This window comes from Scophthalmus maximus, chromosome 18, assembly GCF_022379125.1.
Source record: "Scophthalmus maximus strain ysfricsl-2021 chromosome 18, ASM2237912v1, whole genome shotgun sequence".
NCBI classification, from domain to species: Eukaryota; Metazoa; Chordata; class Actinopteri; order Pleuronectiformes; family Scophthalmidae; genus Scophthalmus; species Scophthalmus maximus.
Window position 1 is genome coordinate 16,908,065 of NC_061532.1, and position 17,936 is coordinate 16,926,000.

Here is a 17,936-nt window from a genome sequence, read left to right on the forward strand (position 1 = left end):
CAGCCAAGAGAGTCAGTCATTCACTTTTTCCCTCAGCGACGCTCTCGTTTTCCATTTAATATGGACATCCAATTAATGTGAGCACGTCTGGGGCGGCCCGGATCCCGGTGAATTATGGTCCATCATCCCCCCAGTTATGTCTTGAGGAGGGGAGAGTGGAGACGAGGAATGAGGATACGAGGAGACTAGGGGAGGAAGAACGACGAGAAGGAAATGAGGCGAGGAGAAGATCAGGAAGAGGGGAACCATAGGGGAGGAGAAAAGAGGGATGAGGAAATGAAAAGAAAGGGAAACAAGAAAAGAGCGCATGAATGATAACGAGGTGAAATGAAGACTGGAGAATGAGAGCGGAGGAGAGACAAGGAAAGTAAACAAGGAGAGGAGAGGGAATAAGGAAAGAGGAGAATGAAAGTAAAGTGAACAAGGACACGACGCGAGAAGAGGAGAAACGAGGAAAGGAGAGGGAGGAGAAAAAAGAATGACACACGAGAGGGGAGAAAAAGGAAAACGAGGAGAGGACAGGGTAGAGCCTTTCCAGCATTAGAGATAATTGATTGGTTGTTGGGGCAGGAATGGCGGCCTCTGATTGGCTGCCAGGAGGACGAGCCAGATTAGATAAGTGGAGCCGCAGTGTAGCCGCAGACACCTGGTGTGTGTGTGTGTGTGTATGTGTGTGTGTGTGTGTGTGTGTGTGTGTGTGTGTGTGTGTGTGTGTGTGTGTGTGTGTGTGTGTGTGTGTGTGTGTGTGTGTGTGTGTGTGTGTGTGTGTGTGTGTGTGTGTGTGTGTGTGTGTGTGTGTGTCCAAACAGCATTACACCAGCGCCCTGCGATATTAAACCTGGACAGCAGCACCTTATTGTCGCAGCAACAGGGATTTGTCATTGTACCTCATTATCCAATTAACACCATGTGGGCCCGCGGCCAAACACACACACACACACACACACACACACACTCACACACACACTGGACCTTCCCGCGTGTGTGTGTGTATGTTTTAATATGTGGATTTCAACAAAGTTTAAAATAGGAAATGTTGAAGGAAACTTTGGGCCCTGCTGCGAGCTGCTACAGCTGCTGCACCAAACTTTCTCCTTCTTTTTTTAAAAATCCACGCCACAGGGACCAGATTTCTGATCATTAGTGAGACTGTAAATTGTTTTCCTGTCGTTATTAAACACTAGCAAACAGACAATGAGAGCCTGACGGAGAGAGAGAGAGAGAGAGAGCAGTGAGGATATAACAATCACGACACCTCAATCTGTGCATCACCTTCACCACATCTGACTCAACTGTCCGGTTTCCATCTTCATCTGTGTCGTCAAGCTTTCAAAATAAAACAACTCCCACAGCAGCGTATGAGCTGCAAACCTGAGGCCTCTTCCAGACTGTGATTTAGTTTGCTGGATTGGATTTGCATTTCTTTTTATAGCTTTGGCGTGTGTCCTACTGCTCGACTATAATCGATGAAGGTTTCAATTAGATCGCGGGGGGGGCGTTTCGATTGAGTGGTAATTTGTAACAATCTCCTACGGACCTGCATCTGTGGTGTTTGCAGGACGTCACGCGGAGAGGTTGAAAAGCCTGTAGACAGTTTTGAATGTCAACATTATTTCCTACAAATGTGAGTGCACCGTGAGTCGTCACATTAATTACCCACAACTTTTAACACAATTTTGTTTCCCTTCGACTTTTTCTTAAATTTTGTTAAGAAATGACTTTTTTAAAAGGTTTTAATATAAACCTGCGTGTTTGTGAACACCAGCTCCAACTTTAAAGCAGTTCTAAATGTATTAATCCAAACATTAAGACATCACAATAATAGACTACAGTTTTTTTAATAATAACAATAAAGCCGACATCACAGCAGGGGTTTGACAGTTAACATGACATGGGGTTTGTTGTAGTGTGTGAGACATGAACCTACAACAACATGCAGAAGCGGGAGATTTTTTTTATTCATATTTTTTGCCCCTGTCTATATTTGTCACTGTTTGAATTCACTGTAACTGACAAATCATCAATTCAAGGTGCATTTCTTCACGCAGAAGGAAACTTTCTACAGTCACCTCTCAAGACACGTTTCATGCTTTTTTTAATAAGTGAAACAACTTTGGTTGAGATTGTGGAAAATTGAATTTGACTGTTTTATTTATTTACATATTTTCTCATGCATGCAGCACATATTTGCACTTTTTTGGATCAATCTCGCTCCCCACAGTTGCAGTAGGGCGAGCTGGAATTGTCCCGCAGGTGTACCTAGAGCTGGATGCCCCACAGACTGCATCAGGGCTCAAACAGAGGCCTGCGGCAAGAAGACATTCACACACTGGAACCGCCGGCCGTCCTCACGGCAGCTTTGGCACGCAGGGCTCAAAGGGCACGCATCAAACCCTTAAGTGGAGAATAAATGAAAAGAAAACAAACTAATAAAGCGAATATCAGAACACGGGTCATCCCAGCATTTCCCCCCAGATTTTGGAAAACGTTTCAAACTGAGCGGGGGGGGGAGAAAAAAAAATGTGCATTCCATTAAATGCTCATATCTGAGATGAGCTCCACGGGCTTTGTATGTGATTGTGTCTCCGCTCCCAAATGGATTTCTCCCCGCGTCTCGCAGGAAAACGCGGGAGTTATTGCGAGGACACAGGAAGTCTTCCGCCGCGGAGCCCCTCCAAATCCCGATGTCAGATGTTTCATTATTAAAACTCTCAAACGTTCATTCCACCCTTTGCGGTTCTCAGAGGCTCAAAGACTCGGGAGGAGGAGGCGGGAGACGGGAGACGGGACAGGCTGGAGTCGGTCGTAATGCCAGATACAACACACACACACATCTCAACTGATCAACTACAGCAACTCCTGTACAAAGATGATCATGGAAAAATTAAATATACATAAGTGGAAAAACTGTTTGTCTCTTAAAGCTTCGGGGCCTTTTTGTGTTTATGAGATAATGCACAAGAAATGTGGGAAACGAAACGAGGAGGAGTTTCCTGTCATTCCGCACACTGCTGCAATGTGTTAATCAGTCTTACACATTATTATTTACAGATTGAATAACTTCCAGCTTATTCTTTAAGCTAGTTGCAATTGTAGATATAGCTACAGTACTATATCATAATATATATCCACTGATACGACTGGTATCAACATAAGTTGCCAGGCAAATTAATTAACAACAAATCGTCATCACATTAAAATTAAATGTTTTCACATCATAATATAATAATGGTGATAATAATGATATTTGCTTCAAAACGTATTTGCCGTCGCAATTTAAGCGGCATTTCCATCACGGGAACGTTCCCCAGAAACTACAGGAACATTTTGCGGGAACTATCCAAAGCTGAACGTGCTCAGGGGGGTAGCACTTGTACGAGAGTACAGGAAGCTCGGGGGTGGGGCTTGCAGTGGTGAAGATGTCTGATTGGTCGAAGTCGGGCATTTTGGAGGTTTTAAATACGATTCTTTAATAGTGCTCGTCTCTTTTGCGATCAAAAACTTCACCATCTTCTTCTCCATTGCTCTTGTTGCAAGTGTTGCTCGTTCAGTACCATCATTGTTGTATCGTCTTCAGCATTAGCACCACCTGGTGGACTGGAGTGGAACAGCTTGTAGTAGCCATCTGCGGTTGGTTTGTGACCTTGGTAATCGTACAGGATTACTTGGTTTGCAAATGCCAATGTTCCAACTTCTTTTATATTTTCAGATAACTCCTTTTGAAAGCTGCGTTCGAACCGTATGTCTCGTCACACGTTTCTTCAAGTGAACCAGATGCACTGACAATCAAATTGTGTCAAATTCTCCACCTTTAGGGATTTCCACAGTTATCTCATACCAAAGTTGTGTCACGTTCAGAGCTTCAAAAGCGTTTCAGTAATAACAACAAAGCAGGTTACGAATACCTCCAGTCAGTCAGCATCATCAAATATAAATCATTTTAACAGATCACAAGATCTCATTGTTACTTTAGAAAACGTGATTATAAACAAAAAAGAAAAGATAAAAAGTTTCAGGGTGGTTTTTTTTCTGTGCAGGAGGATTTCATAAGTATTCTGGCCTCGAAGGAAACCGGAGAGTAAGTGTGTGTCTGTGTGTGTGTGTGTGTGTGATTTGTCAGTGTGTGTCTGCACTTCATCGTAGCTGTGTTTTTTAAAGGCCTAATGTTTCCTGACATCCCACAGTTAAAGTATCATAGAGGCAGAATGATCGCCCCTGGCTAGCGGGAAAGAGACTGCCTGGGGCCTTTCGCTCTGGGCAAGAGTGTGTGTGTGTGTGTGTGTGTGTGTGTGTGTGTGTGTGTGTGTGTGTGTGTGTGTGTGTGTGTGTGTGTGTGTGTGTGTGTGTGTGTGTGTGTGTGTGTGTGTGTGTGTGTGTGTGTGTGTGTGTGTGTGTGTGTGTGTGTGTGTGTGTCTGGGGCAAAACGGCCTTTCAACATGCAATATTCTCTGTGTCATCAGCTTAACCAGCTAAACAGGATGTTGAAGGGAGAAGACAGGAGGAGGGACAGAGAGGAAACCGAGAAGAGGGAGAGAAAAGCTCTGGCGCCGGACTCCTCCTAATGAAGGAGGAAATGAAGACGAGGGATGAAGGAGGAAGAAGAAAGAGGGGGAAAATCCGTGTTAAGTCGACTCTTATTATCTCTCGTAACGCTTCCCTGTGTGTGTGTGTGTGTGTGTGTGTGTGTGTGAGCAGCGACGCCAGGAGAGAGAGAGAGAACATCGTGGCGTTGGAGCCCGTTTGTTGTCCGTCCTGAAATAATCGAGCGGGATTTTTATAATATTCAGCGCTGAATTATTCACGAGTTTAAGGCACAGAAGTTTGAGAAACATTGCAGCTTTTTATTTTCTTTGCCCTTTCCTCCTGCTTTCCGAGTGCGGAAGGCGGCGTGGTAACGATGTGCACTGCCGGGCCTGGAACTAGCAACCGCAGACCAGGACCCGAGGTCTGATCTTCTCTTGTTAGTGGTCCCCTACTCCGACCGGATGTGTTTTCATCACTCGGCTCCGACCGGATGTGATCTCCATCTCCTGTTCACAGCCAATTAAAACCAGACCTGAGCGCGACTGGTGGTCTTCTACCGCACCAATCACCATCACAATGCAATTAGCGCTGGAAAAAAAGGATGCTGTTTGATATTCTTAATGTCAGTCGAGGTACAATCCGACTAGTGTGGCTAATAGATTGCAGGTGTATTGTTAAGGTGAAGCTGCAGTGGGGGGGTTGGGCCTGTGTGCAGGGGGTTAGGATGGACAGGGTACAGTATAGTGTAGAATGGTGTCTAGTGTCCACACAACAGATGAAGTCATTTCACACTCGTCCGTGAATGAAATGGGAGCCCCGCCGATACCATCTCCCCCCCACCCCCCGGCCCCCGCCGCCCCGCTCGCCCGCTCTCCGCCAGCTGAGCTTTTGATCTTCCCGAGCCGCGCCGAAGTGATCCTGTGTCCGAGGTTTTACAGGAAAATCAGTGCCGGACAAATTCTCCGCCTCTGTGCCCCGTTCTTTCTCTCCCGTTTTGGCCGAGAAAAGAAGTTGCAGAGCCCGGAGTTCAAAGCCGGAGCGCAGATGAGGAATTACATTAGTGCCCCCGACCGTCCCGCTGCGTCGGAAAGGGAACGGAGTATTTTCATGAGTTGAGGAGTGACCGCATTGTGTCACTGCAGAACCTCAGTCCAACCAAGCATCCCCGTCGCCCGGATTGTGATCAAGTGGAGGGAAAACAAAACCTTTGAATTCTTTGAATGTCACTTGCCTCCATCACACAACCAGCACGGCAACGACAGGATGAGAGAATCAGTCGTGGTTCCCATAGCAACATGCAACCCAATGTACAAAATGAGCAAATGCTTGCTGCAGCTAGCAAATATAACATGCTAGGCTACACCTAGCATGTTTAAATTTGGTTTATTCAATATGTACCCCAAAAAAAGTATCATTGTATGCAGAGTTATGTGCCAGACTATTCCTCGACTGGGACTAGGGGAAGATTTAGTTTCCTTTAGATTGAACCGGGCTAGCTGTTCGCAGTCTTTATGCTAAGCCACGCAGCTGCTAGCTGTTGGCGTACTTAGCGTACAGCTGTTATCTGGAGCGGTTTATATCTCCTCGTTTAACTCTCTGTAAGAATGGGAACGACAAACTTGTATTTGTTTTGATAAAAGAAGGCGTATTCATCATATGTGGCTAAAAAGAGGAAACTAAAACAACCCAAACTTTTAACAGGGTTATCTAAACCATGTATTTGAGGGTAAAACCAAGAGTTAGCACTTCAGAAAATGGCAATAATAACAAAAAACTAGTCAGTTGGTGAACTGCAACGGACATTTCAAGCCAAAACTTAATTTCCGGCCTTTGTTGTTTTTTTATCAGTGAGGAGGTTTGTTTGAGTTTTCTCAAACTAGCTTAGCCTGACGTTTCTCATTAAATTTTGTTATGGGTTATGGTGTCAGTGCATGTAGTTTGCATTAGGATAAAAGTAAAGACCTTTTAGCACAAGACTTAAAACCAGTCGGTGTGCTTTCAAATTTAGAAAAAAAAAGACAAATCTCTCCCTAACACACACACACACACACACACACACACACACTTCCCGTGATCATGTGGAGTGAAGGCAACATGCAGGCAGGCAGGGTCGAGCCATGAATCATGACTATTATCATTAGGTTAAGCACCAACCAGCCCCAAAGGCAGCGGAAGCCTCTGTGGAGAAAGTGCTCTCCAAATGAGCCTGATTATCATTATTGTCCTCCAAATGAGAGTGATTAGTAGTGATGTCTAAATGAGCGCCGAGGTTAATATTTCCCTGATTATTATTATTATTATTATTACTATTATTATTGTGGCGGCATTATGAGGAGCGGTCATCCTCGCCCATGCTCGCTTCCTTCACTTTTAATTCCACAGGCCGCCTCCTTTCACCGACAGCAGCACCGCGTGGTCGCTGTGCACAAAAAAAAATCGAATTTAACATACAAAACAATTACACGTACATAGGAGCACATCCTGACACAGAAAAGCACACATGCACGTGTACATATGCACCAAAATACCGACAGCAACCGGGCGGAGTGGGCTGCACGCGGCCACGCAGCAATGTCTGATGGAGCAGATGGAGCAGGTTCCCTGCCTTGCCCCAAAACAGAATATTAAATCACCATTACACTATGGACAGATAACGCATCAGAGGAAACCAGCTGAGAGGAACGTCGCATTCGTTACCTCGTGTTTTCTCGTGATTGACGCGAGGGGCCCCCGTCATCGTCCCCGGCGTGCGTTTTTTTCCGTAGCTAATCGTTGCTGCCGATCGACGAGTACACGTGGCTGCTTTGGTCTTTCAGAACTGTAAATGCTTTGTAGCCGTTCGATGTTATAGAATATGTAATTACGATGAATGAAATCCTCCAAATTCTGCGTATTTTCTTAATCGAGTGAATAATCCTTAACTATGAATTAGAGGGAAGAAGTTAGGTTTAGAGTTTAGATTATAATTAAGCCCGTCTGTGTGTCTGTGTGTGTGTGTGTGTGTGTGTGTGTGTGACATGCGTGTGCGTATCTGTGTCAGGACAGCTGTCAGATCACCTCCCTGATTGGCCAATATGACAGGCGTCAAAAACAGCCGTGGGAGGAGAAAGGAGGAGGCGGGCTGCCCGGCTGTCAATCACTGCCTGTCACAGGTCCAGCACACACACACACACACACTCACACAACCACGCAACCATCAAGCCTACGTGTACAAAATATAATTCATAAATCTTCATGCACACATCCAAAAACGCACGATACCACATTCATATAAAACAGCCTACAAAAGACTACTTTGCACACACGTTGACTGACACTATATCACTCACTCACACACACACACACACACACACACACGCGAGCGTGCAGTCATCAGTCTTAACACGGACAGGCATTCACTTTGACAGAGTAATTATGACGTCCCACTCTGACGGGGCCCTGGGCTGAGAGGTGAGAGTTATCGATCCGGCGCAGGAGGAAATTTATCAATGTCCAAACGCTCAGCTCTGACAGGAACTCCAATCCACTTAGAGCGCAATGTTCAAACTGTTCGGGTCCGCTCCGAAAAACAAACCTCCGCTCACCTCGGACGGGGAGCGGCCGCGATGACGGCTCAGAACTTGAGGTGATGTGAACAGTTATTTTGGCGTGCAGCCGTTTCCTGGAAGGGACGTGACAGCTTCTGCGGCTGTGGTGCTTCTACCTTTCCACCGAATGGGATTCAGTTATTCCTGGAAAAAGAGGCCGCGGATTCTGGATAATACCTGCAGGTCAAGAGAGCAATCTTTTCCAGCTGTGAACCGGCGTCCTGATGCAACTTGAAACACGTGTCCTGTGGTTATATTGCGTTCTGGTCTCGGGGCAGAGTCACAAGCACTGGAGAGGAAGTGAGATCTGATTTGGTCTTCGTCATGACTGTCGAATATGGAAAAGAAAAACAACCAAAAAAAAGAACTCCTCAGTCTCAGATCACAAACAACATAGTGTACACGTCACGTCTCATCCAACCTGGTTCTTACTTTCTCACCGCACATTGCCAGGGGAATACCAGGCACCTGCCCGGTCGTCAGAGCAGAAGTCACGAGAAGTGTCGCTGCTTCTACATTTTTCAGAATCTTTCATCGTGTTGTTCGTCGTGAAATTACATTCATACAATTTGTGCAAAATTAGAAGAAAAAAAAGGAAAAATATGATTAATTTTAGGTAGGTGAATCCAGAGCTGTGTGCTAAATGAAAATACCTATCAGTACAGATTTAATGTAGGGATGAATATTTATCCTTATTTCTAATTATCATATTTTTTCCCCAAATCAAACTTCTGAACGTCTGCAGTATTTGGGAAAACTTTCACAGGAATATTGTGAGGAGAGGGAAAAAAAAGTACCAAAAACACAGGGACCATCGCAACCATCTCCTAATAATTGAGTTCACAGTTTGAGCACTGGATTGTACCATCTTTTGTAATCTTTCTTAATCCCTCCTCTGCCATCCTTCCTCTTTTGTCAACGGCCAATATACGCACTTGTGCAACCTCCCTGTTTTGAGTTATGGATCAGATCCCTTGCGTTTCAGTCCGTCGTAGGAACTGAAGTTTATGTAATAATAAGCGTCTGCTGGTGGGCGCTGCACGTTGGCGTAGCGGTCAGCGCTGTCGCCTCGCAGCGAGAAGGTTCTGGGTTCGAGTCCCGGTTCAAACCAACCAGGGCCTTTCTGTGTGGAGTTTGCATGTTCTCCCCGTGTGTGTGCGTGGGTTCTCTCCGGGTTCCTTCCTCCCACAGTCCAGAGACCGCTTGAGAAGAGTTTGATGCATATCTTGTAAGTACAAACTGGAAAAAATCTCACTGCAAGGAACGTCTGCCATCGGCTCTCCAAGTAAAATGGTGAAACACTGAACCAAAAGTGCGTAATGCACCTCGCTGAAATCAAGAGGCCGTAAGACGCAACGTGTCAACGCTACGAATACAGTCTGGGAATAAAGGAAGAGAGCCGGGTGAAACAAGAGCCCTGTTCAAATCACAGAGCCTTTAAGAACACAAGGAGACGTGGATAATGGGACACAGGTGAAACAGGGCGGGGCAGACAATCCCCAAAACAGGAAACAGAAATACAGGAAGTGAACAAATCGAGAGACGCACAGGGTAAATAACGGCAAAGTAAAACAGGAAATGATAAGAGATTGAGTCTATAATATAAGTCCATAAAAATGTGAGCAGATCATGATAATATATCAATATATTTATTTATTCACACGTGTTTTATATTACATGAAAAGCTTGAGGGACTGAAACCTAAACAGCACCAAAAACATCTTAAAACCCTTTACTCTGACTGCTAGATACTCACACGTGCAGATAAGCTTTGGAATATTTTCACACAATACCCCCGACAAAATAAAATTATGAAATGTATATCAAAAAGGGGGCTATTTATTATTTCCTTCGAAGCATTTAAGCAATTTTCTGGATCATAAAGAAACAGACCTTTACCCTCCCCATTTATAGTGGCTCGGTCAATACTCCTGTCAGAGGACCTGCTTTCAAAATGACACTGTCATGAGAGAGGGCTGTCGACTGAAGCGTCAGCGGAAAAAAAGTGCGGTGAAAAATGCCTCCATTAGAAACCTGTGTGTGTGTGTGTGTGTGTGTGTGTGAACCCTGTTTTAAAGTTTTGATCCCATGCACCACAAGGGAAAAAAGAACCCAGGGTGCACGTTCTGTGTGTGTGTGTGTGTGTGTGTGTGTGTGTGTGTGTGTGTCTGTGTGTGTGTGTGTTATTTGTCTTCCCACTCATCGACTCTCCACCATCATACACCGGGGCCGAGCACCTGTGGACATTTGCCTACGGCCCGAGGTGATGTCCGCACCTTCATTTTTCTCAGACAATGAGTAGAATCAACCCCCCCCCCCCCCCCCCCCCCCCCGCACAGACCTCTCCATCATTATTGACGCAGAATTATTGATCAGGACCTCGGCTGGTAAATTAGAACCTATTAGTCAAACTCCCCCCCCCCCCCCGAGTTCTGAAAAATACCAAAGAGCGAGAGGGAAACGCAAAAGAAACAAACAGCTTGACGGAGTGGGATTATGGTTCACGTTGCCGACTGGTGTTTTATATTCAGGCAAACTCCTGTTGAGGAGCTTCATTGGGCAGATGCAGATTAGCCGGCAGACGAACACACACTCGGGCCCGACCCACTCCTCGAGGTGCCGCGGTTCCAGGTGAAATCGACAACACCGAAGTCAGAGAGCACGCAGCAGCTGCCGCGCTCCTTTTTTTTTTTTTTTGATGTTTCGCCCGAGGCCTATCCTACTAAAGAGAAGTAATTTGGCTTATCTTATCCCAGAGACCTAGCAGCTGCTTTTTATTCTTTTTTGTGAGGTCTTTTTTTTCTCATTTAGTCCAACAAAGATTGTCCTCATAGATTGACCTTCTCCGTGCCTGCAGGCCGTTGCCCTCATGCCAGTAACTAGATAACACACTCTATCAGAGATTTGAGAAAATCATTGGGAAAGCAGTGGCGCTGATAGTGGCATCAATCCTAACCTGACACCGGGCTGGGTCAACCATTTATCTCTCCACACCGCCCCTGGTCACAACAGCGGCCATCTTGCTCTGCTACATCCTTCTTTAATAACCTTGGCCACGTCTCTTTGCAGTCTGAGAGGATGAGGCGCCGCCGCACTCCTTTGGCGGCGCGCCTCGCCGCCGCTGGTTTTGTTTGCGTCCTTCCCCCCCCGCGCAAATCGCATTGGAAACGAACGACGTGTGTGCCACGTCAACAAGATTGTCCGCAGACAAGCAAACGCACAGACACACACACGCACACGCACGGAACACTGGAGATGTGTTTAACAAGAGGGCCAAAGCTCACAAAACTCGTTAGCATAGGACTTAATGGTGACTCCACTGTCATTAATTCCCCACGGTGTTTGACTTAAATGCTTCTATATTGGTGGAGTGAGAGATTCCCAGAGGCCTCCTGGTGCTGAGATCATTGTTTTTCACTTACTAACAATGAACTTATGATCGGAGCGCTGCGAGGCGTCTGGAAAAAAAAATGCCCCGTAGGATCATTACAGACCCTGTCTCTGTGCGTGTGTGTGTGCGTGTGTGTGCGTGTGTGTGTGCGTGTGCGATGCCAATGAGGCCAGGCGGGCAGCAGCAGCAGCAGCAGCAGCAGTGTGTCCGAGGCTCATCTCGTCGCTCTGTGGCACAGCCGGGATGAGTGGGGAGGTTAAATGGGGCGTCATCAATCTCAATGAAGTGCAATTATTTTCTCACTTATTAATCATTGCGGGCTAATAGCTGGTGGCGACGCTGCGCCCCGCCATTTGTCAAACTTAGCAGATTTCTGTAATTTTGTTTCCCCCCGTTTCCCCTCTAATGTTTGTGTAGACTTTGGCAGATATCTATGGACGGCCGCAATAAGTCTGTGCCTCCGAGTATCTATCTCCTACCTGCGCCGCAGAACCGACCGAACTCTCCGCCGTTCCCCCCCGTGTGAGTGATTCCCTCCATTTCAGAGCCGAGTGACTATTTCATGGTCTGTGGCAGGGCAGAATGGAAAGCTTTATTTGCAGGGTGCAGCCGTGGACGACCTATTGATGGTTAACTACCACGCTCGAACCCTCGCAAACTTAAAACCATTTAACTCGAACACTCGTGGGCTGTTTGTGGGGGTTTTTTCTCCCGAGCTCTGCCGCAAACACCCGCGTGCATTTACATTTTATTAGACACTGAGAAATGTAAACGCGGCGGCGGCACGCGGCAATCTGGCACGGCAACTTTGACATGTGTAAGAAAGGTCGTTAGGTGCACTTTTAATCTAACGAGGTCCGGTTGGAACGATGCCTAATCGGGTCGTGATTGAAGAGCGAGCTCATAAGGTAAACAGGCGTTTTTCAGCAACAACAACAAGTCCAGCTCCTGTTAAATACTTACTTAAAGCTGCACTACTTAAAAGTACATATAAACAGAACTGTGTTACTTGTCGTGACCAGAGCAACGAGAGTCATCACCCGACCGCTTACGAGTCGGGTGATGCTCCAATCAAGCCATCTGATTGGTTCATAGCCGTGGTATAATGAGCATATACATATAGTCGGGTGATGCTCCAATCAAGCCATCTGATTGGTTCATAGCCGTGGTATAATGAGCATATACATATAGTCGGGTGATGCTCCAATCAAGCCATCTGATTGGTTCATAGCCGTGGTATAATGAGCATATACATATAGTCGGGTGATGCTCCAATCAAGCCATCTGATTGGTTCATAGCCGTGGTATAATGAGCATATACATATAGTCGGGTGATGCTCCAATCAAGCCATCTGATTGGTTCATAGCCGTGGTATAATGAGCATATACATATAGTCGGGTGATGCTCCAATCAAGCCATCTGATTGGTTCATAGCCGTGGTATAATGAGCATATAACACGGCTATGACGTCGAATCAGTTTGCACAGGTCCGCGTCACGTCGGGCCCAACAGCGCCCCTTAGCTGTGGTATGATGAGCGTATACCACGGCCTGTCGTGAGCGTAAATAATATATCAGTGTTGTGTTCATAGTACAGACTATATATAAAGATGGACGACACGCCTCCGAAATATCTCGGATACGGGCGCTGCCATCTTTTGCTGGTGATGTCGTTCGGAGTCATTGTCTGCACAGCAGTGATCAGTTAGTCTCCGCTGTCAATCATGACGTCTCACCCTGTTTTATTTTTTTTATCTCATAATTATTATTTGATAACATCAAATCACTAATAAAAACCAAACGTACAAGAATAATAAACACTTGAACATACATCGGTGTGATGAGACTAAAATGACAGAAACCTTCTTTGGGAAAACATGGTCCATGTCCCCCTCTGTTAGCAGGCAGGGGGCGGGGTTTATGACCTTTACTGCAGCCAGCCACCAGGGGGCGATCCAGGTGATTTTGGAAAGCTGTCATGTCGTCCATCTTTATATACAGTCGATGGTTTATAGCTTATACTGCTGTCCCCATGTGACAGAAGAAATCAATTAATTCAACTACATAAAAAAAAAATCTTTTGAGGGCAGATGATGTTTGTTTGTTTGTTTTTACAATTGTCTCAAATGAAGCCAATGATATGGCAGTGGAAACAAAAGTTAATAAAGCCAACATGTGCATGATATTGAAAAATGGACGTAAAATATCAATTAAACTTAATAGGCATAACAGATAGTGTGTGTAAAAATTTTACGGTTCACTTCCAAATAAGTAATTAAATCGGCGATTAAAGGTCCTGAATGAAAACCTATTTTCTCATTCAAGCTTCTCACTATGAATGATGAGCTTCCACTTGAATTTCATATATTTTGAAGACTTCTACATTAGATAGGCGTCTTTTTGTGTTTGTGACTTTACTCTTATCACTGGGGTGGTCTGGGGGCACGGCTCGGCTGTCAATATTGTCTTCCACCAATTACAAATTAGCAAATTTGTAGTGGTGGAAAGTAACTAAGTTCAAGTACATGTTTGAGGTTCCTTTTACTTTACTTTTAACAATACTGTATAGAATCAATATGTAAAACACAATCCTTTGTTACAGATTAAACCAACACTTCAAAATTATGAAAATGGTGTTTAGGAATTATTGTAACCGTAATAATATTATATAATATAACACTATATATAACTTTTCTGCTTAAGGAAAACATTTACGTTTGAAACCTTAAGTATCTTTTGTTGGTAATACTTTTGTACTATGAGTAGTATTTTTACACTTAAGTTTTACTAGTTTACGATCTGAATACTTACACTACTGTTTATCTGTTAATTTGTGGATTAATACTTTACAAACAAACAGTTCCAAGTTAACCAACTTCAACGTTAGATTACTGTTTATGCGTCAACACATATGCAATAATACAATACAATGATAAAATATGTAATCATATAACCCTGAAAAAGGTCATTCAGCATAATAATAGTACTTTTTACTTTTGATCCAAAGTACCAATGCTTACGTACTGTAAATAACCTGGACACCTCTTCCACCCCTCTGTCTTAATACAGGCAAACATTACAACATTATCACATTTCAGTGTTCTCTGCATTTTGTAATATTTAAAAAAAAAAAAATGGCCAGAGCTTCAGGAGGAATTTCCTGCCGGCGGTAAAAAGAAACTTCCAGCAGCTCGTGTGCAGGATGCAGAGGCTCAGCAGCTCCGTCTGCCAGATGTGTCAGACAGTGTCGACCTGAGGAGGCCAGACGACTGTGAGCTTTCATATCTTTATTGGTTTTTATTAATGCAACGTGTCAAACGTGTGTCTGTGTGAGTGACTGAGAATAAGAGGGCTTAAAAAGAAACCAGAATGATGGAGGAGATGAGCGAATGCGTCTGTTTTATCCAATAACATGTCGCTCGACTCACAATATAATGGAATCCCAGCATTCACAGCACTTGATTTGAGTGGGAACGAGAGGCGCGATGCATAAATAGTTGGGTGTGTAATCTGTAATTGGCCCTCAGCAAAAAAAAAAAAGGAGAAGAAAAAAAGCGATGAATCGCAGACAGATGTGTTTAAAGACAGACGGTGAAATCACACAGCCCCGTGGATGTGTGTGGTTTAGCAGCATCATCACTGAGAGCTGCTGCTGCTGCTGCTGCTGCTTCTGAGTGATGCTGAGGGGGGAAGAACCAGTGGATGGACGTGTGGTCAGTGGGGGACATCTAGTGGTAGAGGTGGGGAATTACAGGCGGCTATTGATTACTGTGTTTTCCTTCTTTATCAAACATCATCACAATGTTTTTTCCCTCAACATTAGAACAGTTTTAAGATGGTGTAGCTTAGCGGGTTACCCCACTGACTTTGGTGCAGAAGGTCGGCGTTCGATTCCAGGTCATCGTGGCAATCTGCCTCCATGATTGAAGCGTCAGCAAATTGAATGTAATGTAATGTTTTAAATCACTATCCTGTTTTTTTATTTCTAATTTCCAGTCTCATTGGTGCCGGTGAAAAGCTTCAGTGTGAAGCAGTGGGTTCGATGCCTTGCTCAATGGCAGAGGACACAAGCAGTACTTTTTTTTTTTACCATAGTATTAAAATATATTTTTTCCTGCCCCAGTTGAGTTGAATTGATATTCGTCAAATTAAGGCGACAAAGACAAAATTTTACATCTGTGTTCCCCAGTGAAAACAGCACAAGGAAAAAAAATCTGTAGATTTTTTTCTGAAGCAATCTCATGTTGAAGCTCTGCTTCAAGATTAATTATAATCCATTAGTTCCTGTAGTGTGTAGTTATATAGAGTGTAATGTAGAATTTTACATATAGCTGATACTACTATACTATGGATAGGAACAAGAGATATATAATATAATTGGATTTTTTTTTTAATCTGATTTGAACTGAAACTATTTTCGACTGTTATGTTGAAAAAACTTTTTGCTCTTTTTTGTAAGAGCAAAAAAACCCAAAACAACATGTTGTGGCTGCAAAGACTCTGATATGAGGCCTGGGCCTTAACTTGTGGGTTCACATTTGATTATTATCAAAAATATTTATTTGAAAGAAGTAAGAAATATTTTGCACAGGTAAATGTTTTTTGTTGTTGTTTGATTTTTTTTAACAAAATGCATAATTAAACTTGTCAGAAAATAATCATTCGTAAAGTTGATTCAGGATTTTTTTTTTCATGTTTTGCAAGAAACATGAAAAAAAATGTATCTCACATGACCTGTAACACCAAGTTACAACCACAAGATGTCGCCCTTGTAACATAAAAGAATAATCCACCGGATCACAACAGGTGACTGCTGCAACCACCAGTCAACAGCCTCTTTATGACCCGATTTAAATATTCTCTAAGTGAAATTAGCTCTTTAACTTTTGTTAAAGTCTAAATGAAAAGACAAATAACCACGTTGCTTTTGCAGAGCCACCGAACCTGTTGCCTTAAAAACGTCTCCCTGTTGATAAATTAATGCATCCTGCTTTGTGGATCCATTTATAATGGACGAATCAATGCACTGAGTTTGCAACATGATGAAAACGCTTCCAGCTCACAGCACCAAGTGGCCTGTGGCCTAGTGCTTGTGGAGACTGGATTTAAAAAACAAAGCCTGTTTTTTCTTTTTTCTTTTTAAGACTCTGGAGTTTCCTTCCCTTTCGTTTCCTGGCAACGTGTTGACTGTCACATCAGCTGATCGACGTGCTGATCCGATCCGTTTCTTCGTGGCTGCTGCAGCAGCTCGACGAGGCTTCCTGTTGTTTTCGGGCGAACTGCTCCTTTATCCCGGAGCGAGGCTCTGCAGCTCCACATATGGTGATCGTGTCTCCGCCCAGCTACACCACCGTGTCTCTCTCTCTCTCCCTCTCTCTCTCTCCGCCCAGTGCGTGAGTGTGTGTGAGTGTGTGGACGGGAAGATAACAGTGGAAACGGGGCAGGGTTTCGCCCGCACTTGAACGCAGCCCTCGACGCGCGCACGGTGCCACTTTCTCACTTTCTCCCCGTTTGCGCCGATGTGAGACTTGGACTGCGCCGTCGTCTGTCCCCCCCTGTGCGCGCTCTTCTGCAGCAGACACCCGGCGGCGTTTGCCCAACTTCGGGAAGTGTGCGCCGTTTGCTGTGAGCGCCGCGGAAGGAGGAATGCGCGGATTTCTCGGCTGCTGCTCCTGCACGGTGTCGTCGTGACTCCGGCCGATCTCTGCGGGGTTTGTTGTTGTTTTTCTTTGACAGTGACCAACAGACATGCAGCACAACAATGTGGACTTGCAGCGTCGCCTCTAACCGACTGTCTACCTGTGTCGAGGCGCGGCGCGTCGCGGCCCCCGCGCGGACGCGCCATGGGTAACCGCCGTGCGTAACGCTGGCTCTCCATGGAGGACTTCTTGGCGGAGGAGCCGCTCGCATCGCGATCCACACTCGGAGCACGGTGAGCGATAACTTGAATCAAAGATGAGTCAAGAGCACGGCGGGATATCCCTGCAGGTGCCGAGCCTCATCGGCGCTTGTCCCGGCAAAGAGAGAAGCGTTGGGGAGAGCGTCATCAACAGTAGCGGTGCGGGAGATGGAGGCGGCGGCGGCTCCGCGGTCCCCGCAGCCGGAACTTTCTGGCAGGACTCGGTGGTGAGCGGCGGCGGAGGCGGCGGCGGGTACAGCCCGACCTCCGGCGGCTGCCCGATGGACGGCGGGGGCTTGCTGTCCACGGGGAAGACGTGCAAGAGCAGGCCGGTGACGGTGGCCTACGTGGTGAACGGCGAGGCCAGCCAGCAGAACAACGCGGAGAGCATGGCCCTGCAGTGCCTGAAGGACGCGTGCGACGCGGCCGGCAGCCGGCTGGAGACCGTCAACTTTGGCAAACTGGATTTCGGGGAAACCACGGTGCTGGACAGCTTCTACAATGCCGGTGAGTCGAAGCCCCTTCTAAACCTGCC

At 45.5% G+C, this 17,936-nt stretch overlaps 1 protein-coding gene across 2 annotated transcripts in view; it reads left to right on the forward strand.

The window, feature by feature from the left end:
- The first annotated feature begins 16,879 nt into the window (after nt 1-16,879).
- The window catches only part of map3k5 (mitogen-activated protein kinase kinase kinase 5), a 57,113-nt gene continuing 56,056 nt past the window's right edge, over nt 16,880-17,936 (forward strand). Inside the window, exon 1 of one of the 2 annotated variants that reach the window (XM_035616937.2) lies at nt 16,880-17,908. In XM_035616937.2, the coding sequence (XP_035472830.2) occupies nt 17,458-17,908 (451 nt within the window). In that variant the 5' untranslated portion in view covers nt 16,880-17,457. The remainder of the gene's footprint in view (nt 17,909-17,936) is intronic. The other variant, XM_035616936.2, reaches the window with a different exon arrangement.